General features: G+C 44.3%; 1 protein-coding gene across 3 annotated transcripts in view; it reads right to left on the minus strand.

Annotated features, from left to right (window-relative positions):
* Window positions 1-25043, minus strand: part of LOC133625301 (collagen alpha-1(XV) chain-like) — a 90673-nt gene that overhangs the window by 17312 nt on the left and 48318 nt on the right. For all 3 annotated transcript variants that reach the window (XM_061994966.1, XM_061994967.1, XM_061994965.1), the window contains 14 exons: window positions 24138-24200; window positions 22236-22271; window positions 21594-21737; window positions 18480-18548; window positions 14677-14712; window positions 11907-11969; window positions 10995-11030; window positions 10822-10905; window positions 6970-7035; window positions 3800-3862; window positions 3508-3585; window positions 3353-3388; window positions 1002-1055; window positions 867-926 (listed from right to left, as the gene is read on the minus strand). In XM_061994966.1, the coding sequence (XP_061850950.1) occupies window positions 867-926; window positions 1002-1055; window positions 3353-3388; window positions 3508-3585; window positions 3800-3862; window positions 6970-7035; window positions 10822-10905; window positions 10995-11030; window positions 11907-11969; window positions 14677-14712; window positions 18480-18548; window positions 21594-21737; window positions 22236-22271; window positions 24138-24200 (888 nt within the window). The remainder of the gene's footprint in view (window positions 1-866; window positions 927-1001; window positions 1056-3352; window positions 3389-3507; window positions 3586-3799; window positions 3863-6969; window positions 7036-10821; window positions 10906-10994; window positions 11031-11906; window positions 11970-14676; window positions 14713-18479; window positions 18549-21593; window positions 21738-22235; window positions 22272-24137; window positions 24201-25043) is intronic.

Here is a 25043-nt window from a genome sequence, read left to right on the forward strand (position 1 = left end):
TGTCCAGACAGACAACATACTTGTGGTTTGCAATTTGTGTGCCTTTTTCTTTTCTTTTTCCTTTTAAACAAAGTAGAAACAGAGGACTCACACAACAGAACTAACCTACAAAAAGTGCTCTCTGGAAATACAGTGATCTTGACTGGACCACCTCTTCTGATGCCTGGCTCATCCCTGCCTTATGATTTCTACGCTAACACAGCAAAATGCCCTTCTCCTTTTTTTCAGCCTGTCTCTAAAAGATGCATAGCTGAGGTGCTGAGGGCCATGGGTGGGTGGTGGGATTGGCAGCGTGAGGTGAGGGGTTGCACTCAATGATCTTAAAGTTGTTTTCCAACTGAAAGGATTCTATGATGTAGGTGAAATATTATCAGGTGCTGTTTTGGCATGGGTACCAACTGGCACAGGTTGCCCTATGGCATCGAGACAACCTCACAAATGAGCAGTAGATGCTGCTTCACTGTGATACGCTGGAGTGCTGTTTGTACCTGTGCTGGACAGCCCATGGGAGTATCTGCACACCATGAGAGCTCACACTGACGAGCTGGAGCAGGAGGTCTTTGATATACAGAAAGAACTGGCAGTCTCAGATCATTTACTGTTTGGACCAGCTATGCCAACAGTGGAGCACAGGCACAACCGCTAGACCTGGGAGCTGACACAACGATGTACATCTGTCCAGATGGACCCAGAAGTTAACTTTTCACTGACTGTTACCAGGTAGGAAAAGCAGCAGAAACACAGAACTGTTTCTAGATCATGTCAGGGTTTTAGTCCCGCTGTCATTTTAAAGGAATTCATGTGAATCAGGTTTGGGATTTTACCAGGACTTCTTTGTCAGCCTCTCACAATGCACAAGGACTTACATGAAACGCTTCACCTCGGTCACCTTTCAGACCTCTCAGTCCATTCAGTCCTGGGCGGCCCTGAAATAAGTAGAAATAGTATGTGTCAGAAACGAGCTCCTCTGTCTTTGTTCCACTTGAGAGGGTAATACATACTGGACGTCCTGGGAAACCAAGTTCTCCTTTGGGTCCAGTAGGTCCTATTGGTCCCTGTACAAAAGAGAAAATGTGATTATGGAGAATGTATGGAACTTAACTCTGGCATTTATCTGATTGTTTAAAACAAGAGGCATGGTTCTATATTTGCCTTAAAAGTCGGTCTGCAGGGAACACACAGAATGTCCTCTCTAACTTGCTCTGCTGAGTGATCTCAGAAGCTGAGCCCTGCATGTAACAGTCAGCTCTGGCTTGGAAAAGACTCCTTATCTGCAGTGAAGTCTGACTTCTCAGACATTTATAGGCTGTGCAATTCAAAACTGAATCACCTTGCATCAAAGGAAAATTAACTATCACTCAGTAGAAAACAGGCGCTTAGTGATTCATGCTTTGTGCATCTCCTTGTTGTTTGCTTTGTTGTCCTAATCATTTCTGAATCAGGACCCATGGGGAACTGCCTGTGGATCACCATGAGAACTCACGTGGTGCCAGGCTTCTCCACACCTCTTGCCAGCCAAGGTGTGAGGTTTGTGGGGCTGGTATTGGAACAGAACAGATCCTCCTTTATACAAGAGTGACTGGCCCGTCTGGCCTCACAAAGTGATACGAGTGGCTGCAAAAAGAAAGGGGCAAGCAGGCTGCCTGGGAAAAGTGCTCCAGGATGAGGGATGGCCCATGGCTGGGCATTTGCAAACATGCAGCTTCTAGGCAGCCAGCAAGCAACCAACAAAAAGCAGTAAATCTGAGGATACCACAAACTTTCGCCTGCTGTCAGCTTCCTGGAACTCGACAAAGCCACAACGTGCCCAGACAATCTCCTTCCACACGTACCAGCCCTGCTGGTTTCACTTCCCTTTCTTCAGCCTGGTGCTCTCTCTTACCCTGTCAGTTACACAATCTCTGTGTCTGGAGATGCCACGCGGGCGCCTCTCGGAGCTGGCGGCTGACGTGTTTGATGCTGAGCAATCACAGCACTTTGAGGGTGAGAGACTTTCCATTGGTGCTTACCACAGCCCCGTGCTGATGGCAGAAAGGTGTGGGCACATCGCTTTAATGCTGGCAAGTCTTTGTGGCATTGTGGCTGCTGCCTCGAAGGACAACTGGCAAACAACCAAAAGCCAAGAGGAAATCCTCATCTGGCCATTCACCTGCTCTTGATTATAAAGGGGAGGCTAAAGAAGGAAGCAAGCCCGTGGCAGAACTGAGTCTCCTTGTCAACAGCCCGGTTCTGTTGCTGTGTCACCTCTCAGTCAAGGCACAGAAGGAGTGCAGGCAAGTGAAGAGCTAGAAAGGTTGCAACAGACTACTGAGATGATTTGCATACTCAGAGCTTTGCATCTCACCTGACCAGTGGCATATTGACACAGGGATGCCACCTGGATTCAAGTATCAACCTCTAACCAACCCATTTTATGAATTAAACTGTTAACAAAACCGGTACTTTTTACAAGTGCCTTTATGTAAGATCATTTCAGTGAAGAGTGATTCATGGAAAGTGTATCTGACGATGCTGGGATGACTTATCTTAGCATCAAGCTGAAATTCATGGGTTCATTGGTGTAATCTTTTATCATGCAAAAAAATGAAGACTGGATCAGAGATGAAATTCAGAGAGGGTGAACATGTCAACATATTGATCCATGACATCACCCCTGCAAGCAGAATTTAAAGTTCACGAAGCTTGGAGATGCTAGAATGTTTATTAAACCTCTGTTTCATTTCCAGTTTGAAGGTAATTTTTACCCATATGATCAAAGCTAATGCCTGTGGCTAAAGCAGGGAACAGATTGCTGGTGGACTCAGGCAGATGTGAACTTCAATATTGTGCCCCCATGCTTTCAAAGTGATAGAACCCACCCTTCCCTGCTACCATATCCACAAATGGGGCTTGAAGAAACAGAAATTCAAGATGTACTGGGACTTGGCACTTGTCTTTTTGTCTGTGCATCCTCGAGGAGGACCTGGCTTTGTTCTAGAATCCCCTCTCAGGCAGACACAGGAGACAATGAGAGCTCCTCCCAGCCTCTTATCTTCAGTGCTAAACAAACCTAGTTCACTCAGAGTGTCAGGCTGTGCAAGCTTCTAGCTCTGAAGACATTTTGCTGTGTTTAGATAGTAACAGGTACGGTTTTGCTACCAGAATTCAAGTTCTGAATTGAGTCAGGAGTTTACAGCATCACATATGTAGCAACCACTCTTTTCCAAAGGATATTGATCAGCCTGAAGCATGAATGCTCCTTACCATCCCTGTTCAGAAGGAATGAGGAGCTGAAGCAAACTTCCTTTACATTTACTATTATCTGTAAAACCAATCACTATAAAGAATCCACTCATCTTTGGAAATGTCTTACCATTGGTCCCACGGGTCCCATCACTCCAGCTTCACCCTGTTGAGGACAGACACACATACAGCAATGACAAGGAGAACTCCTGCAGTATCTAGCAGAGGTGGCTGGCAACAAGGCCACCAAACGTTCTGGAGGAGCATAACACAGTATTAACTCACCTTCTCCCCTTTTCTTCCTAATAATTCAGTTAAAGATCCATCAGCAGCAACGATAGCTCCTGGTTCTCCCTTTTCACCCTGCAATTGTCAAAGTTGTTTTATAGTGTTTACAAAGCAGTTCTGAGTGAACCAGAAGATGTCAAAGCAGCATCACTGCTGTTGGAAGCATGGCAGATTCATTTCTCTGTGATGTCAATCATAAGGTGTTATCAATGTGAGTGGGATGAAGCTTCATTCCAGGGGAGAATCAAAGGAGCTGATCTTTCTTCAAACATACTGAATTTTCTCTTACCTGCTGTCCTTTGGGTCCCTGTGATCCAGGCAAACCAGTATCACCTTTTGGTCCCCGAGGGCCCTAGGCAAAAACATGTGTGTAAAGCCATGGTGAGATCTGTACAGCCAGGCCACTTCACTACATTGAACTGCAAGTAACTGGAAAACTTGGACTGGAATCATTCTGGTTGCAATGTAAGGACTCTTACAAGACTAAATTGCTGTCTGAATCAAAGCATTCCCTAAAACAAGGATCATATATAGGGAGAATCCATCAGAAAGGACACCCCCTCGATGTTTATCACAGGGTGGGTGTTGCACACATTCACACAGAGAAGCACACAAACATTAGTAAGAGTGGGAATTCAGCCTACAATTCTCTATTTACACCCTGTTCTAGTGTCTCTTCCTCCCTGACCATTCAGACAGACTGAAGTGCTGCAGAATTTCTGAATCTGTATTTAGCAGCACTTTAAAACCAGATTTTGAACTGAATGAGAGATGATATCTTTGAAAAGGAGGTGATTTCTGTCTCTGTTCTGTGGTCAAAGCACTGTGCCCACATCACAGTTTGGTTTACAATCTTCCATTGCAAGTGCATTCAGAAGCAGCTTTTTAACCACTAACTAAATTTGAGTCTACATGATTTCTGCATGGATGGAAGGGTAAATGCCTCAGGTAAGAACAAGAACGATGCTTTCATGTCTGGAGAAGTTCTGGAAATGACAGAGAGACTGAGAATTGGTTATACTGCTTCCTAAATGTTATCATCTCTTTTTTCAAATGAAAAGCATTTCTAAGGAGTTTCCCCTCCTCCTTTCTTTGGCTTCCTATGCAGTCCACAACACCCAGGGCTTAGTGAACAATCTTCTGTAGAATTCTGGGCAATTTGCCAGCGTTTTCTCTACATCATTTGTCAGCTTCCCCAGCTTTCTCCTTAGTTACTCTCAGTTATACACAGAGGATGCTGAGACCTTATGTATCCATCTGAACTGTAAAACAACATAAGTAGGGAAAAGAGCTCTATCAGGTGTTATGGAATGTAAATATAGCAGTCTAAATGATACTGGGTGAAGTCACAAGCCAGGTAAAGTTTGTGTGGTGTGGCAATCTGGGCTCAACAGGCAGGCAGCATGGTCTAAGGCTCCTGTTGGTACAACAGCTGTGCAGTGCTTCCATGGTGGCACTGGTATGTTGTTGTTAGAAAAGGTAATAAATGCTTCCTAAGAGATAAAATAAAGAGGAGGCAGCTCGTAGGGCTTTACTGTGCTCTGTAGCAGTGGCAAAAAAACCCTAAAGAATGATCCAATTACACCTACATATGAAGGTAACTTTCAGAAGTTCACTTGTTCCTTTTGTTTCCCCTGCCATAGGTCCTCTCCTTAGTCATTTTTCATCAGGGTCAATCACATTTAGGTTTAAACTACAGAACTGATTCTGAGATAAGCAGAAATAGGAGATGTGCAAATCACAGGACACTGGGTTTCTGGCAGAGTGAATTTCAGCCACAGCTGTTGATTTCACAGAGACCCACAGCCTTCCATATGAAAAGCCATTAGACTTCAGGGAGATGCTGTACAATGGAAATGTTAAAAATATTAAACTCTGTTGAAAAACACTTAAATCCAAAGAAGTTAATACTTAGAGGAAATCCTGGCAGACCTGGCTTGCCATCTGGCCCCTGCAATTTAGAGAAAACCCAGCCCCTTACAAACACATATCACAGACTGGCAGAGCAGAGCATGCAGTTCCCATGATCTGTGAGTATTAACTGCAACTGTAATAATGCAACTGCCCTAAGAACCTCATTCACCCAGCAGCATATTTGTGAATGCTCCACAACACCCTGTGCTTCCAGCTTTTTCTGTGACGTGAGCATTTGCTTTCCAAAACAGAAGGACCTGCCAGAGACACGGGAAAGACTGAAGAAAGGTGCCATTTTCCCCACATGAAAGGGGAAACCAAACCCTAATTCAGCCTCCTTTGAATCTCTTCCAGACTCCAGCACACAGATCCCAGTCACCCTCCCACCTTTGCCATTTTACTCCTGGTTGCCTTTGGACAGAAAGTAGAGTGTGTAATGGGCTGTAAATAGAAACACAGCTTTGGATTTGCACAGAGCATCTTTAAGATTGCCCCACTGTGATGTCTGCAGAGAAACACTTGAGTTCTAATCCACATCACGTGGATCTCAGAGACTGAGCTGCAAAGACCTTGCCCACTGCAGCTGTGCTTTGAGCTATAGGACATATTTATTCCTCTTTCTTTCCCCCCCCCTCAACCTGTGGCTCTGTAGGGTGAAATTCTGCTGGCAGGCACATACATTCTGCTCTTCCCTGTTTCATCATGGACTGAATGTGAGGGACAGAACTGTGCTCACAAACAAGAAATCAGGTAAACCCCACAAACAGCAGTCCACAACTGACACTGGTAGTGGAGTAAGATGCTTCATTTGGGATGGAAATTTTTACCAAGTGCAATTCACTGCAGACCCCATAGCCTGGGAAAAGCTGATTTCTCTCCAGATCCAGTCCTAGGAAACTGAAAGCATTTCAAATATTCAAATTTCAAATATTCCAGCTCTACTCCTGGCTGCAAAACAGAACCTGAGCTTTTACATCTCTTGTTCTCTCATGGAATTTCCAGCTATTTGTTCACAGCTGTAAGTCCCGTGAGACCAAACTTGTACACGGGAGCTTAGCATTCCTACTTGCAGTCTCAGGTACAATATGGCAAAATACTTTATCCCAGCATTTTATCATTTGAAAGACAAGAATAGAAGAAAAAGGAAGAAATTCCTATGCAACCTGATCTAGGTGAACCTGCTTTTGCAGGGGGGTTGGACTAGATGATCCCTGGAGGTCCCTTCCAACCCCTACTGTTCTGTGATTCTATGAAATGCTGTGTAAAGTGTGGTCCCTGTTTTTCCATCTGTTCTGCATTTCTGCTATTCTGAGCGTAGGGTTCAGATTCAGGGCTATGTCAATTCTTTTCTATCACACAAATGTGTAAAACCAATCCATTCCCACAGAATTCAGCTCTGCCCCGAAGCACATCCACAGTGCTCAGTGCTGAGGTTAACAGGAACTTGGTTGTGAAGCATGCAGAATTCAGCTGTAGCTGGTGCTTACAAGGAAGCACTGAAGACAGAGCAAATCTGAAGGTTCATTTAAAGCAGCATATACTCACTGGAGGCCCAAGCAGTCCTTTCATTGCAGTAGAGTTAAATATTCCATCTGTGTCATTGAGTAGCAGCTAAAGAAGTAATTAAGGAACAAGTTATTTCAGACATCTAAGACACACACACATGCTTTAGAAATGTATAGATGGTTAAAACATCCCTTTATAACTACGGGGGGAAAACCCACAAGGCTGCAGAAGAGGCTCCCTACTACTCTTTGTTACACATCTGGAATAAGAAAACCTAGCATGTGTTTTACACTTCTCATGTGAGGATCTCAGATTGCTCCCAAAGCTTTAATTGATTACCTCTTGTATTTAATTTGAAGACAATGACACCACATGTTGCAGCTTGAAGTCGTTTCTCCTCAGTAAGATAAAGATCAGACCAAAGGTTTTATACTCCAGTGTGCCACGGGCATTCTAAGTTGGTGAATCTGTCTGACCACACTCATCCTGCTGTAGAGTTGAAGTGATAATGACATTCTGATCATGTCTGTATCACACCACTCAGTGATTCCTGAGTCAGCTCTGATCCTGTGGCTGCAACCAGTGAAACCAGCTTGGACCCCCAGAACAGTGTAGTCCCTTGGATGTGGAGCAGTATAAGACAGTTTAAGGACTACAGGCAGCACTCATCTCCCAGCCTGCCTGAGCTCTCTGCTGCATTGCCCTAGGGGTTGCATGATGCTTTGGTCCCACTGCATTCCCAGCTCTGTACAGCCCAGAAAAAGAACAGGACATGGGCTATTACTTTAATGACAGTAATAAAAGAATCCTGTTGCTGCAATTGCTCTGCTTTATCTACAGCTGGTGGCAGAAATCCAGGAGCCCTGGGTTTATACTGTCTTTTCATTGTGGAATTACTCGGTATTCATTAGTTTTGGGCTCAATCCAAACTGTATTGAAGTCAGTAGAAAGAATCCCAAAGGCTTTGCTGAGTTTGGGATCAGGCATTTTGCATATTTTATAAACAGAGTTTAGCTGCAAATGGAAATTGTGGTTGGATGTCAGAAAACTGTACACAGTGCTGCAGAAGATGTGAAAATAGAGGGCACAAGGAGGATGATTAGAGAAAATGATTGCACTCTTCACAACCTGCTCCAGGTACATAGCCATTTACCCTTCTTTTTGGATATACAAGCAGCATTAATAGCAGTGATCCAGAAAGGTTACTTTTCATTGCATCAGATCAGCTCAGACTATGCTGATTACAAGGGGAGGATGAGGATGTTTCTAATATTTTCTCCACTGTTATGAAGAGGAGGAAGCAATAGTTGATTGTCTGGGTTGGCTTCTAAGTAAACCTTCAGCTTTGTCTCCAAATGGCACAAAGCCTTCTGACATTTAGACCCCCAACATTAACCTTTCTCCAGACCTCTCATTCAGTTCTTGCACCTGAACTCTGGATCAAGCGTGGCAGCAATACATAAGTGTTTAAAAGCTTTAAATTTACACCCAACAACATTTCTCAGCTGAAAATTATTCTGGTACTGTACCCAACTAAACTGGAGAGATCAAACCATAACAAGAATGGATATGGTTTGCTGGGTAGTGTGGTTCCACACATCAGAAAGCACTGACTGACAGAGATTTGGCTCCAAATGCACCAAACAGCCCATGTAGAACGGGCAATATTGATTTTAGTGTTTTGGAATATCAAACAGCAGCAAACTGAGGGACTCTCTTTTAAACAGGAGAGTTCCTGACTGACAGCAGAAGGCTACAGAGGAGCTGGAAGGGCTTGCAAGCTCACGGTGTTGGTAGGAGCTGCAGAAGCCTGGACATGATGTGGTCCCACTGGAGACCTCGGTTTTATCTTACCAAGTCTTTTCACAGTGTTGGAAGAGGCTCCTGAAGGAATCAAATCCCCTCAGTTCACAGAGGCACCAGGTGAGGTGAGGAGGAAACCAAGGTCCACGTTTCAGTGCAGTTCAACGTGCTGTTGGCCAAATGCTGGTGAGGGCTGGCCCAGAGCCACCATTGCTCACAGCACATCTTATTGTATTGCAACAGTACTGAAACTGCACTAGCTCTTTCATTTGTTTTGTTTTGGTCAAGCAGCATAAAATGTTTTTTAGTTCTAGCCACACAGCCCTTCATAAAAAAAAACCTTCCAACTCTGACAGATCAGCCCATGGGACTTCTGGAGCCCAAGAAGGATCGTTGTCTCTGGCTACACAGTGGTTAAACGAGTGAACTGATAGACCCTGACCTGGGGAGGGATCTCTCTATCGATCTGTCCTGCTCTACCCACGTCAAGCTCATATCCACATTACAACAGCTTGTGCTGGTGTTTACTTTAGTGCTGTAGCTCCAGCTGCAGTTGATGGGTCTGCATGCAATAGTTCTTTCCATATCTGAGGTTAGCTGTAGAAGATGAGAGACTGAGGCAACAAAGTTGTTTGGATAATCTAATCTTCTATCTCAGCAAATGTATGCTTGTTCTTACACAAACATTTGTGAGGCAGCTAGAGCTCAGTGTCATACAGAGTGACACATACTTGCATACACACGTTTAATTAACTGTGTCAATATCCAGCACATCCAGTCCTCTGGGAAATCATCTGATTAACAACACAGAGGATTTGAAGCACATTAAATAGATGTGTAGACTGTGACTATTCCAATGTGCAGGGAGCCATGCAGCCTCCAGCAAACTGGTGTCATTAGTTTGCTATGTCAGCTTCAAAATAACCTTTTTACCATTCTTATAAATACAATTCCCCCTCTGAGGCTCTCATGGTGGGTTTATTCAGGTACTAATGAGCTGAGGAGCAACACATTCAGGTTCATTACTACTGCAAACAGAGCTGTTTAGGCACTGGTAAGAGTTAAGGTCCCACTGTGACCCTGTGGCAGGGCTGTGAGAAAGAGCATGAGTTTTACATCAGCATTTCTGTCATGGCTGTTGAGGAATTTCACAGAAACTCCAGCAGAAACAGGATAACGTGCAGAGCAGAGCTGGTGACAGTCCCACCTTGAGCAGGACTTTGCACTAGGTGATCTTCAGAAATTCATTGCTGGGAGTTTATCGTTCTGCCCATCCAAGATCTTCGAATCTTGAATCCTCAGATTCCAGGTGGATTCTCAGCTGGGCATTTTCTCTTCCTGCAATCACAAATCACTTCTTCCTGCTGTTTTATGCATTCCTACAGGTGAGTCTGTTTCAGGCACCTTCAGCTCTCAGAGGTGAAGGATTCCCTGCAGCCACTCACAACTTCTCCAGTTCTTAACGTCCTATCGAGCCGACCACAAGTTGTTATTGTAAGCTTGAAATGGGACTCATCCCGATCTCTAACCATCATTACTGCTAACTAGCATTGTTTCTGCAAAGGCTGACGTATGCAAAGCAAAACTGACTCACAATATACATGCAGCCAAATGGTATTGGACAGTTTTTATGAGCTTCTAGCATTAAACCTTTTGGAACTTTGGGCTGTTGCTTCCATGACAGTCGGTGCTCTGGTTTGTATGGTGGACATCTGTTGGGAAACACACCCTATCTCCCTCCTGCATCCTGCTGTTGTCTTGCATCTCAGATGCCTTGCTTTGTAAAACAGTCCCAGATTGGTATTCCTCTGCTGATTTCTACTTGATGTTCACAGCTGCTGCAGAATCACCTGGAGGGCTTGTGAGAGGCTCTCAGTATAACCCCCTAATGCTTGCATGTAAGCTCTTCACCTGCTTCCCTTCCTATTTCATCTTTTCAAAACAGATCCATTTGACATAGAGACACTGAGGTTATTTTGAGGGGCAGACTTATGACCTGACCATCCACAGCAGAACTGCCAGTTTGGTAACTGCTTCTGCCCTCTGTAAGATGAGTCGGAGACTTGAACATGTGACAAACATGCTTACCTCAGGTATTGCTATGACTGGTCCTGGGGGTCCTGGGGGTCCAGGTGGTCCCACAATACTGTTCCCATCCTGTCCTGGTTCACCCTATTTCAAAAGCATTACAGGAAAACCCATTTACTGAGTGCTCCACTTTATATGGGCTTCTGAGAAAGAATAAATGCACAGAGTCTCACCCGAGGTCCTGGGTCACCTTTCTCCCCTTTTGGACCCTGCATGTGATTAAAAAAAGCCACAAGTGTAAGTTATTTCAAAGGAAAAGAGAAGTGAAAATGTGCTTTCTCTAGCTCCACAAAAAGCACAGCAGTGGAAAGCAGGTACAGAGTGACAGATCCTTAGCTCTCTCAGAGCACAGATGGGGCCAGCTGCTTTCAGGGCAGACACTCTGAGGATTTCAGAGTATTTCCCAGCACATTTGACAGGGTTCCTGGATGACCAGAAGCAAACAGGCACACAACATTTCTCTCCCTGGGGACTAACTCAACAGGCTTTTCTTTTAGTGCATTGGCTGCTCCTTCCCTTTCCAGCGTTGCCATCCTCAGCTGGGTCTGGGATTGCTCAGTGGACCAGGCACAAGTGAGATAAGGGGTCATTTATCAGGCAGGTTGTTTCTCAGCTTGATCAGCCCCTTGATATAACTCACTGTGCTGGGGAGGCAGCCAGCTTGTCTGGCACAGGTGACTGGGGACCAGCTCTGGGACTTCCCAGCTGAAGAGCTCTGTAATCCTAATGGCTCTTAAGCACGAGCCACACATTAAAATCACTTATGGGCCTGTGGGTTTCCCTCTAATTAAAAGCAGAGCTGATCACTGAATAATTAAAAGGAGCACTGCAGAATCAGAACTAGCCTCTGGAGATGCCTGTATTCCTTCTGAGTGATGAGGGAGGTTAAGGAAAGGGCCTCCTGGCTCCCGTGCTTGGTGCCTGAGGATCTGCTCCTGTTAAGCAGGACAGACCCGGGACCAGCTCTCCACAGGCTGCTACCAAGTACTGTTAGGGCTCCCACTGAGCCTCAAGGCACAGGTTTGGGAGCCAGTGGGTTTTTGGTGGTCACAGATGATGGGTATGACGATGATGTCCCAACTCACCACATCTCCGGGATGTCCAGCAATGCCAGGGAAGCCTGGTCTCCCATCCGTACCCCGCATCCCCTGCCACAACAGAGACACTGTCACTCTCTCTAGACTCTATTCTGTTTCACACAAGCAGGAGGCTGCCACTCCTGGGAGGGACACAGTACTGCTCAGAAGGGGTGAGTGGGCATGTTTGGGGGGGAGCTCTGTGAAGTCAGCATCACCTCACTAGCCATCTGCTCTCTCCACCTCTCCTGCTGTTTCCCCCACTCCAGAGCACGGTTTTTAACGCAACACCAATGATTCTTCTCCCACCTCTGCTTAGCAAAAGGGTGAATCCCTTTGCTTTCCCTCAATATACGTTTTGTGGGTTATCGCCACCCTTCAGTTAAGTGACTCTCAGGATGGAAGATGAGGAGAGAGAGGCATTTTATGTAGACAGCAGTTGGTATTTGGGGCAGAAAGTTTGATAGCCCCTGCTCTGATTTAACTCAGGACTGTAGATACCACTGCCAAGGACCTCATCAGTTACTCCATTCTATGGGAAAGCCAGAGCTAGCACTCAGTAGTGATTGTGCAGTTTGCTCAGAGCAACAATGGATAAAAGAAGCCCAGGAGTTCTTAAAGGACCAGACAAACAGTAAACTACATTTTTTCTGCACCTATTTATCTCTGTGTCATGTGAAAGAGCAAAGGACATGACACAGAACAGCCTAACGATTCATCCAAGTGACAGCTTAGCCCTGATTTGCTTTAGCAGTGAGGTTAGTTTTCTTTGATTGCTTGGTGGGGTTTTTTTGGTATTTGTTTTGGTTTGGGGTTATTTTTGGGGGGGAGGTGGCTTTGGGTTTCTGTTAGGAAAAGGTTGGTTTTGTTCTCTTCTGCTTCAAGGAAACATTTTGGAGCTTTTACAGTAGGCAGCACCGTGAGAATCTGGTAGACACAGCCAATGCCATTTAAAGGTCAGCTCAGTAGCTGTCAAAAAGAGAAACTGATTACAAGAAATCATTGTAAAAGAGAGAGGCAAACACAAGCACAGAGCATTGTTATGCCACTGTATATACTTATTGTGTGCCTGTGACTCAGATTCCCTGCACTGGTTTGTTCACATTTTCCATCTTGGAGAGGACTTAGTGGAACCAGAAAAACTTCAGAAAAGGCCAGTGGGAACGAGGTAAGGTGCAGAATGGCTTCTTTGGGAGATATGATGGTGTAAGCTGTGACTCTTCAGCTTGGAAAAGAAGCAGCTGAGGAGGTGGGTGAATAATATTGTAGAGGGTTTTAAAAATAGAGTAGTTGAGGACTTGCAGATCTAATAGGAGGAACAGTTGGCATCAGATGGAAATAGGTGGAAGAGATTCACGGGATGTGTAGTGAAGTTGGCAGAGCGCCTTGCCCCAAGGTCTTATAAACTGTGGAAGTTTGCATGGGTTTGCAGAATCCTCTCCTTTCTGCAGAACCACCAGCATAAAGGATTTAATGTGTCCCCTTCGTCAAGAGAGGATAGTCTCACTGTTACTTCTGGGCTTTGTGATCAGCAAAGCATGTGGCTCAGGAAGAAACAGTTTATGAAGATAAAGTATGAGCTCTGAATCATTTTCATTTTAGAGGCAAGTGCAGGATAAAATGTTTCTGAGCTCTAATGGGATTTAGGCACTTACATGACTAAGAAAAATGGCACCTGGGACTGAAATCTCTGCAGTGCTTGTGGAAAATTATGTGTTTACCTGCAGCAAAGGTAATTGGGCAGGGAAATAACCTTGGAGCAGTGCACGTCTGCCACAGAATGCTGTCGTTTCAGGCGTGTTGGTACTTGAAGATCAGCTTCCTAATGTTACAAGTGTGCAGTAATTTCACCAATTGATTTTCCTGATGGAGTTTAATTTGGAAGAAAAGATCCAGGATAAGTGAGATGTTTTAATGTAAGTAATGTGCCCAGAGACATCCTTATTTCTAACTCCCTCCATGTTTTAGGAACGCAGCTCATTACTCAAAACTAAGGGGATTAAGGTCTTTCTGAAGAGACAGACTGATTGTTTTAAAACAGCACCGTAGTCGTTCCATTTGCAGCACATGCACACGTTCGAAATGCATCACATCAACAGTAGTAATGACGAGAAAAAGGACCACAGAGAAAAGCACTCGTGTGAATAATAATGAAGAAAATAATCTACAGCCTCAAACAGATCAAAAAGAAGAGTTAAACAGCGGCCCTCTGCATCAATGCATCAGCTCCAGGTGATCTCTGGAGGTCCCTTCCAACCCCTACTGCTCTGTGACTCGGGTGCAGGTAAATATGCCTGCGAAGTGGCAACACTCAAATCCATACAGCAGATGGACTTTATGGCAAGCAGAGGCCTGCCTCATTGTTGGGCTTTTTGGTGTTGGGTTTTTTTCTTCAAAATAAACAAACAGATGCTGCTAGAAGGCTGTGGTGCTGCTCTTGTAAATATTCAGCGAGCAGAAGGGTAGATTCATGATCGCTTTTATCTTGTTTCCTAGAGCAACTCTTGGTTTCAGCACTGTCCCAAGTGCAAGAGAAGCTTTTGGTTATTTTATGGCATTGTATTTTGTGGTATTCTATGTTGCTTCATTGTATTTTATGTTGCTTTATTTAGTTTGATATTATTTCATTGCATTTTATGTCATTTTATTGTATGTTACTCTATGATTTCTCATGAGCCTCAGCACTGCCCTGTGTGTGTTCATTATCCCTTGAGAGAAGAAAAGAAACTAAGAGGAAGAAAGAACTGAGTTTTTAGATCAAGTTACATGAATTTCTTACCTTTGAACCTGGTGGACCAATGTTGCCTCTTTCTCCCTGAAACAGAGACACAGAAGGGCTCAAACAAAGTTCACATCAAAGTGAACACTAATTCCAAGGGTTTAAAACATGTACATTACTTTTCTTACAAAGAGACTGACTAGAGTAAAATGATTAGCAAAAACAGGGTGTATATTTGGTACAGTGATGCTCAGCACATGACTGTGAATCGGTTCTGAGGGTTTAACCTCCCACTTGCCATCCACCTCTTAGAGTCCCTTGTCACCACACAGTATTTTTGCCGAGTGCATACCAAGCCACGTGTCCGAACCTTCACGTTGGTGTCTGAAATCAGCACAGGGTAACATTCCCCACATGCACCAGTGCCACAGTGAGCTTGTGCCTCCACAAATGACCCACCACCTTCCTTCAGCACAGTTAACTCAGCCTCTCTCCACGCTACCGCTCTCCCCATCTCCCCAGACTCTGCATCGTGCCACCAGCAAGGTAATGAGTGCTGCACTGGTCCACCTTGGGGACTGGTTCTGCAGTACTCTAGCTCTGAGAATGCACCATTTCCTCATTTCATTACAGACAGAGAACGTACAATTTAGCTTATTTAATCTGAGACAGAGCATATGAACAGGGACAGATCAGCAAGGAGTTACAGCCATTGCCTCAAAAGTGGAGTTTATGCTTACTGTCTGTTGGGAGCTGTGTTCATGAGTGCATGAAGACTGCAGACTGTTTTGTCATTAAAACAGGTTTTCATAATAACAGAAGTGAGAGTAGAATTTGGATGTGAACTTACTTGCTGGGAAAACTTTGATCACAGCAGGCTGCCTCTGATAGCTCTGCTAGTCTGGGGTATTTGAGGGGTAAAGGATGTATGAAACACGACTATACCTTAAACCCCTCATGATGCATTAGCTCTTGGTTTTTGGAAGTGGGTGGTTGTTGTGTTTTGCCACTGTTGCCTAGTGAAGTAATTTATAACCATGAAAAGTGGGTGTAAAATTCATCCCCATGAGAGTGATCTTTGTATCATAACCACTTGATATTAATTTTGCTGAAGTGTACCCGATTTTGTTAAGATGTCAGGCAGGAGAATATTCCTTTTTGTGTATCCTTGATCCTGGGGATGAATAACTTGTGATTAAAACCTTAGCACAGGCAGTGTTGAAGTCTCCTGGTCAAGGTTTACTGGGGCTTTTCATCCCCAATCCAGTCCCTAAACCCTAGGAATCCTGCTACCTCCATTGCTGAAGTCTTTGGGAAACACTATTTCCACAATTATTTTGGGAACAAAGCTTCTCATTCAGGGCAGAAAAGAAGATCCTAACAAAAATGGGATGTTCAGCAGGGGGGCTCAACACCTGCTCGTGTCAGAGCAGCACCATGTGAGAGCACATCTATCCTGGCCAGTCCTTTGCAGCATCATTCACTCACACGTGCTGTGCAAGTACCTCATTCTTTCACTCCTAAGTCACATTCTCCAGCGTTAACAGGAGTACCCAGATGAGGGACTTTTCCCAGCCCTATAAGCTGAGCCAGCTCTAGGTAGTCAGTGACTGTGTCCAGGTGTGAATTTTAGGAAGGGAGGATGAGGGTCCCTAACTATTGTTTTCGGTTTCCTGTTCCCTAAATGTTGCTGTCATTTCCCAGAGCCTTGAAGGCTCTGAATTTCTTTACCTCTACCTTTAAGCTGCTGAAAAGGTGTTGTTAGGCTGTATTGTTAAGATGAGTGGTATTTGAGCCTTTCATAAGAAAAGCCTTTCCCAGGCTAAGGCTCCATTCTGTGTCTGCCCTTTTTCCTCTGTTTCTTTATCTCCATTTTTCTTTCATGGGTTACTTAATCAAAGTGGAAAAATTCCTTTCCTTCCCCCAGCACCCACAGAATGCCTTCCTATCACTTTCTGGGGTGATGCCAGAAGGTCTCTTCTTGCAGCTTTCTCTTTAGGTACTTCAAAGAATCATTTGGGTTGGAAAAGCCCTTGAAGCTGCTGGAGTCCCAGCCTTCTCTCACCTTGCCAAGCCCACCACTAACCCTCAGCACCTCAGCTCCATGGCTTTGGGATCCCTCCAGGGCTGGGCACTCCCCCATCTCCCTGAGCAGCCTGGCACAGGGGCTGACAACCTTCCCAGTAACTTTTCAGCACACATGTAACCTCTTGGAAACCAGAATGATGTACACATGAGTGACAGAGAGAAACTGTCCAATACCCTAAAAAAACCCCTAAAAAGAAAGGGCACGTTACACTGAGTGCCTTGGAATGGGTGAGCCTGGCTGCTCCTGGTGTGGATGTGAAGCAATTCTGCTAATGCACATCCTGGGTGGATGTGCAAAGTAAATGGGAACAAAAGTTGTCCCACGCTTAGTCAGTATATGACTGTGAAACAGAAGCTGCTTTGTAAGGCAAATGCCAGGAACACAGACATTAAAAATGTGTCCAAGCAAAATAGGTGAGCTCCCAAGTGTTCCTTGTTAGTACCTTTGGTCCTAATGGCCCACGCTGCCCATGGCTTCCTGCAGAGCCCTATACAATTACACTGGATTTACTGGTAAATCCATGAAGCATTTCATAACCATTTTTTTCTCAGAAAAAAAAAGCCCCAATTCATAACCACAACTGCTACAAAAACAATGCTGGAAACTGCTCTCGAGGGAGAGTGATAAAATGAAAGCACTGGTTTAGATCTGCTGTTCTAATAAATACTGCCTTGCTGCACATTATCATCCAAAGACCTACAGGGTTTTTTGCTTACAAAGGCAGCTTTAATCTTGTCACTGCATACTATAAAAGTTTAGGACTTTAGTTGTCAAAGTGCCTGTGTCACAAGGGATTGCTTTCAGTTGCTTATTTTGCCTCCTTGGCTAAAATTCAGAGGTGTGATCAGCCTAGAGGAAATATGTCATTGTCTTACTGGGTTTAAAAGCAGCTCAAAACTAATATTTGGGGGATGTAAATTTCTCTCTTGTCTCTATATGGCAGCATCAGTTGCAGAGTGCAATTATGACTTAAATGGCAAAATGAACAAAGGTTCATTATTGATCATTTTAGGAGGTTGAATGAAAGAAAAAGAATCGTTGCCTTCATCTGGAATGTGATGACATGACACTAATAAACCAAACCCCAACAAAACTCCCCACTCAAATGTGGGAAAAAAGAGAATAAAAACCCTAGGAATGATTGCTGAGCTTACAGAGAGAATGAACGAGACACTTCTGCTTCAAAACATAACCACGACTTTCTCAAAGAAGATAGATAAAAAACCTCACTGGATACAAACACAGTGTAAATAAATGTAATTCCTTTCCTAACAGCTGCTTTGAGTTACTGGGAAGCTCTGGAAGGAAATGAACTCTATCCCAGCCAAAACCAGGACAGCAGGTCGAAATGGGCAACGTTGGAACTGGTTTTGGACACCTCATTTTGATCACTGACTTGTTTCAGCTGACCAACGCTTTTCTTGCTTTTGTAACTGCATTCTTTGTGCCTTTTTTTTAATATCTAGGAAAAGATATGAGAGGAGCAAAGGTCTCTAAGATAGTAAGCTGAGTCAGCTGTAAATTCAGTGACTCACAACCACTAATACTTTAAACCAGCACACTAAAGAGCTTCTCAAACTCACTCTTAGTTTGTTTTCCTAGAGCAAACTCCTTCATGTTATCCTATAGCAACAGAATCCAGTGCAGTGCAGTGACTCCAAATCTGTAGCTGGCTGGGGCCATGTGTTTCCAAAAAGCAAAGAGGGAACCACTTCTATTTTTGAACACTCTCCAACAACAAAGCAAACTCTTCTCCCCCAAAACATTCACTTACCTTTGGTCCTCTTGATCCTGGGATTCCAGGCTCAATTAACAGGTCAGTGCTAGGTGATCCTTCCATGTCCTAATGGAAGAGAAAAAGTGCTACAGATTAAATTCTTTATCTGCTTTTTTTCCCTCCACAGCTGCTCTGATTCCTGGGGTCCTGTAAAAAAAACTGGGAGGACACTGAACACAGATACTTTCATCCTTTCTTGTTAACCTTTTTTATGAGCAATGCATGGTGTTCTGGAGATCAGCTCCACTCAAATGCAATGAGAGCACGTTGCTCCTCCTTACAGAAGTTCTGGTCTTTACACTCTTGCCCATTTGACACCACTTCTCCAGCACTCCAGGCTAGGCAGCATCAGGCAGAAGTGAGATAACACCATAGCTTTAATTATGTGCTGTATTTAAGCACGCTGGAGCAGTGTTTTTCTGTTTAGCATTTAGCTGCCACTTGGCTACTGAAACCTTGTAGTGACTAGTAAGGGTTACACAAGTGATTTAAGTCAGGGAGAACTTGCAGGCAGGTTGTTAAAAGCAGCAATCATTAGTCAAAAACAAAGGTCTTTGCTAATTCTCACAGCTGAATGTTGAGCTCCTGCCCAAAATACAGCTTACTGGAAGGAAATTGAGCAGGAAAAAAATGCTCTATCAAGTAATTGTAGAGTTAATTGTGTTGAGAGGGATCTCAGAGGGTTTGTAGTCCATCCTGCTGTTGATAGCAACATCAACACTGAATTGAAATCAGTTTGCTCAGGGCTTTGTCCCCTCAGGTCTTGGAACCCTCCAGAGATGGAAGTTCTGCAGCCTCTCCAAACACTTGTTCCAAAGTTTGGCTGTGGTCAAGGCAAAAAGTACTTATACCAAGTGAGAACCTCCCCTGTTTCAATTTATGATTGTTGCACTCTGGAGGTGGTGTCAGGGAAAGGCTGGAAGGCCAATTAGATCAGCTGAAGCTGCTGTGGAATGACAAATGGATGCTCAAGTTATGGAAAACGTTGGCAGTGAAAGAGAGATTCTGTTCTTTTTCCCTTTCCCACCAGCTCCATGAGAGTAAGAACAAGAGAAGCAGAAGGAATGCACAGATGGAATCAGGTCCTTCGTTTTGGGGAACAAGGTAGGAGACGTGAAGTCATCAGGTTGGCTCAAATCCTTTGATGCAACTCCATCTGAGACTGCATGTTACTCGGACTTTGATTTTGCTGCTCTATCAGTGAATCAAATATCAACAGAAAATCTGCTGATACTCTGTTTGGACTGTTTAACCAAACACTTACTACTGAGAGTAAACCACAAGCTGTGTTTCTGGGTCCTCCTTTCCCTTGCCTCCACTGTGCCAACATATTTTTTCCCTGTAAGAGCGTGCTTGATGCTTGCTTTATATAACACACCATCCTTTTTGACATCTGCATGTTTTTCATGGGTTTACCAGGTACCTTCTGCAGCTCAAACTGTTCTTTTGGCAAGCACAAGTGCCAGCAAACCCCATGCCATTTGGTTTTTGCATATAGCTGATCACAGATGCTAACGAGTGCTAACAGGAACGCTTTGCAGAAACAGACTCCCAGCCATAAACAGGCTGCCAACCAAAAGGTAGTGTTGCCCTCACGAACTGGCAGGCCATGGTGCTGCCTTCACAGATGGCAGGGGTGGGCATGCAAAAGATCAGCTAGACCTAGCAAGCATGTTAGCAGAGGTGTTCCTCTCAGGGAGATGACACTTGTGCCAATTGTATTTGCATGAGGTGAAGTTTGAGATGAAGCCAGTGAAGGTATTGTTGCTGCAGTTAGGGCTGAGATCCTTGTGTGCTGATGCCCAGAAGAGAGGGGACTTCAGGTTCTCACTCTCTCCTGCTCACTTGCAAACTCTGCTCCTCTGAAACTGAGGTATGAGAAGTGGCAGAGTTTGGTCTAAGTACCTGCAGGGGAACACTTTGGTGGCACAAAGGGGGAAAGTTCGCTTCCCAAAGAGTGGGAGTGGGGGAGAGTGGAGGATCTCTTAATGCTGGATCCTCAAGGGATACAGAAGATGTCTGCAGGTTAGAGAAGCCATCATCCTGGGCTGAAGATGTGGCTTAGCAGTAGTCCTTGCTTCATTCTGAGACAAGTATGTATTTATTCAGAGGAGACTCTGTACCAACCTGTGCCTAAGCCAATGCAATGGAGTGTTTGAATGCTTGGACTTTGTGCTGTTCCCTGCTAACAATTGCAGTGCTGGCAGTCAAGAACTTGTCAGCTGCTGGAGGTATATTTTTTCCATCCATTGTGATCCCCTGGCCTCAGTGAGATGATTGACCAGCAGTGTGCACAGTACACTGTTATTTAGTCAGACATCAGAAATCAGAAGGCACCTCTAAACGAGCATTATTGGTCAGCTCTGTGCTTCTTCAAGTGCTCACAGTGTTATCAAAAGGGGTAAGGCAGATACTGAGAGAGGACTATGTGTGAGTAAACTGGTACATTTCTGACACCATCACTTCACTGCAGCACTCTACAGATGGCCAGTACTTTTAGTCATTGCTTGCTTCTCTGATGAAAGCGCTCTCGGTTTCTATGCAAACTTGTGTTACGTCTCATGACATAAACCCCCCAAAACTCCAGAAATGAGCCAAACAGCTAATGCATGGAAACATAAAACAAAAAAGAGGGCTCATGTGTGGATATTGATGCAGGCAATTTGTCAGCCTCACTTCACAAGGATGTTCATGCAGCAGCCCTAGTCCTTGAACTCAAACCTCCTCCTATATTTAGGTCTTTGGTCTAAAGTATTTACGTGAAAGAAAACGTGCTAAAGCAAGTTTCTTTTCTGGCACAGTGTTTGAGTGGTTTACATTAACAATGATGTAAACATCAAAAATAGCAACTGAGCACTGTTACTACTGAATAGTTTCAATGAAAATTGCCCAAAGAAATCCATTACTTCTGTAGTCTAAGCGTGATCAGTTCTATGGTCAGATGTAAGCAGAACTGTAGCCTGCTCCCAGGAAAATGCCAGTCTAGAGCAAATAACCTTATCTGTCATCAATTCAGGCTAAAGTAGCTGTCAAATATACAGGTGATTAAACTGTCCCTCCTCTGAAGAAAGCAGATCCATAGCTACAATAAACCCCATAATAGCAAATTACCTCAAATCCTAAACTGTAGCTTAGTCCTGGGGGTCCAGGGGGCCCTGGGGGCCCTGGAGGTCCCGGTGGTCCAGGTTTCCCAGGAGACCCAACAGCACCAGCTTCTCCTTTGGGGCCTGTTGATCCAATGACTCCAGGATCACCCTAAAATAAAAGGTCAGTCTGTTGGCGTGCTGAACATTTGTAAGGAGATGCAAGTAAGCAGAAGCATGGAATGGCTCGGGTTGCAAGGGATCTTAGAGATCATCTTGTTCTAACCCCTCTGCCATGGGCAGGGACACCATCCACTAGAACAGAGTGCTCCCAGTCCCATCCAACCTGTCCTTGGACACTACCAGGGATGAGGCATCCCCTGGTCTTCCTCGTGGCCACCTCTGGACTTGCTGAAGCAGGTCCATGTCTTACCCTGGAGGCCCCAGAGCTGGACTCTGGGTAGAGTCTCACAAGAGCCAGGCAGAGGGAAGAATCACCTCACTCGCCCTCCTGGACACACTTCTTAGGGAAGTACTTTGGCCAGCTGAGAAGCCAAGTTTGCCAGCTTCATTAGGTTTCACAATAATAATCCCTTCATCCTCTCAGTCCATTTCAGCCACTGTTAGAGTAATGCAGTTACCCTACAAAGACACTGTCTTTTATTTTTACCTTTGGACCAGCAGAACCAGGAAGACCTTGATCACCCTGTAAAGAAAACCAATCTTAATTACTCAGAGCACTGGACACACAACAAACCCACACATATTCTATTTTTGCTTAATTAATTTTTCTTCATTGAAACACCCACAGATTTCACATGTTTGATTTGATGTCATTACGTCCTTTGCATGAAACATGGGGCCTCCCAGTTAGAAACAAAACAGTCTGTAATTCAGGAGTCGCACCAACGAATGGATAGCTCTGGGCTGGTATGCACACAGGATGCAATCTTGTGTTTCAATTATTGCTGCAGAGTTTAAAGGCCTGGAGCACAGAGAGTCGAGGATTGCAGGTCACATCTCAACGCTTCTGAATTTAAATGTCAAAGCTCTCGTGGGATGGAAGAGAAGTGGAAACCGATCCCACACAAGTTGTCCAGGGCACCGTTCCAAACAAGGGGTTGTGATGACTAGTATGGTTTTAAGGCTCTTCTGCAGCAATCAAGCTTTTTGATTTGCTTTTATACACTTAGATAATGGTTTTTTCCCACTTCTGCTTCGTGGAACAGACAGAAAGTCACAGCGTGCAAATGCTCCTTTTCCAAATTGCACTAAAGCTAAGGGAGTTAATTGGCAGTAATATTGGCAAGCTCCTGCCCTTGCTTGTTCAACAGCAATATTGCTTGGGTAGAGGCTGTAGAAAATGAGTAAGCATCAGGAGTAAAATGATGATATTTTCTTCCACAAGTAATGGCAGAAAAACACATCAAATTTCACTCCAGGGAGCAAATTGACTTTACTTTCAGTGCATGCTGCAGAGTCTCCACCCAATCTTCTCTGGATTAATCAGAAATAGTGATTAAAAATAGATATGGCAGGGTAGATTAAATTAGGGCTTTCAGGAAAAAAATGAACAGTAGAAATATGAAAATCCTGTTGTCCCAAGGTGCTGGGGGTTGTGTTGAGCAGGCACAAACACCTAGTGCTTCATTTGGAATGAATCTTTTATCAAACACACAATACAGCAAACAGGCTCCATGAGGAAAAGGAGTTGCATTTTTTTTCCCTTTTCTTGAGGATTTTGTTCTTTTTGACAACTTACTTTTCCTTCCAACTGCTTCCCTTTCCACACTGGTCTCTTATAATATGCAAGTCAGGTTCTGTGTCCTTCAGCTAGACTATGCCACCCAGTCCAAGGGGCACATCTCAGACGTCTGCTTGGTAACATCCATACTGCATTTGCTGGGTAGCTGCGAGCTCCCACGTGTGCTGCACTTGTACCCACAGCTTTGGGAATCACAACTCAGATCCTTCAGTTTCCACAGGAGATTTAAAAAAAGACATTCTTGTGGTTTCATAAATAATTAAATAGAAATATTCTGGCCATTTAGGACTTGCTTTTTCATTTTCCTTACTGTAAATAAGCTTTGAATGTACTCTTGGGAATCTACTTTTGACATCTTGTGCATAAATTGTGGTGTAGAAGCTCACTGGAGGATGAAATTTTCCTGTAGTCTTTCTGTCTTCTCCACATTCTTCTTGAAGCAAAAAAAACCTCTCTGTAGTTCAACTGCAGACTCACTGACTCTTCCTAAAGGATTATAATTGTGTCTTTCTATCTGGTGGCTGTGTCTTTGTCTCCTTTTTGCTGGATTAAATGGTTTGAACTCCTTCAGCCTCTCTTCATCGGACAGGTCCTCAAGTCTCCTGGCCATCTCCATAGCTCTCTGCCACACCTCTGAATATTCTGAATATTGAGAGGTGTTCTAACAAGTCATTAGCAGCTGGATTAATTAAAAAAAATACTGAAGGCAGCCAACAGTGTGTTGCAGAGACAGCTGCTCATGACTTCTACAGCCTACAATTGGCAAACATTCTCCACAGAACTGGGAGCAAGACACGTTTAACTTACCTTTTCTCCCTTCTGTCCTGGTGGGCCAACCACTCCATCAAGCCCTGGAGGACCTTGAGGACCCTGTAAGATGAGAGTAAATCTAAAGCAGGTGCCACTTGAGAGCCCTGAGTGTTTTGTTCCAACTGATGATACAGCACGATGGAAAACTAACATGGAGCACCTGCCATCATTAAGTGCTAACATTTGTATTGCTTGTCTTCCCAGAGTTTGGCTTTGTGTCAAACCCAAGAATTCAATATATTTTAATAGAAAACTATATCAAACAATCACAAAATCACAGAGTCATAGAATGGTAAGGTTGGAAGGGACCTTTAGAGATCATCCAGTCCAACCCCTCTGCAGAAGCAGGTCCCACACAGATCAAGTCACACAGGAATGTGTCCAGGAGGGTCTTGAAGCCCTCCAGAGAATGAGCCTCCACAAAATCTATGGGCTTTAAAATAAGCCATCATAATGTAAATGTGATGTCAACGTGCAAAATAATGGTGCTGCCCAAGCAGGCTTTGACAGTCCTACTGCAGATGTGGTGGGGTTGAGATCCACACACACTGCAGCCATCCACACTCTGGCAACCTCAGTGCCAGATGAGAGTTAGCTGTGAAAATGTTGGTAGTGACAAAGCCAGAAGGTGGCCCAGGTTGTGTGATGCCTCAACTTCATTTTACCTTGAAAAAAAAATGTATCTTTTGTTCTCCACCCTATTTGTTCTGTTGCATCCATGACTGTGTGTGCACGTGTGAGTGAGCAGCCAGGCTGGGAAAAACTGGCTCTGGAGGGTCAAGCAGTCAATTAGTGCAGCCCACAGTAGCCATGCAGGCAAGAAAGGGAATGCATACATGAGTATTTGCATGCCCTGTGCTTTAAAAACTGGGCTGTGAAAGCCTTTAATTAAACTTACAGATG

Source organism: Colius striatus, chromosome 4 (genome assembly GCF_028858725.1).
Source record: "Colius striatus isolate bColStr4 chromosome 4, bColStr4.1.hap1, whole genome shotgun sequence".
Lineage (NCBI taxonomy): Eukaryota > Metazoa > Chordata > Aves > Coliiformes > Coliidae > Colius > Colius striatus.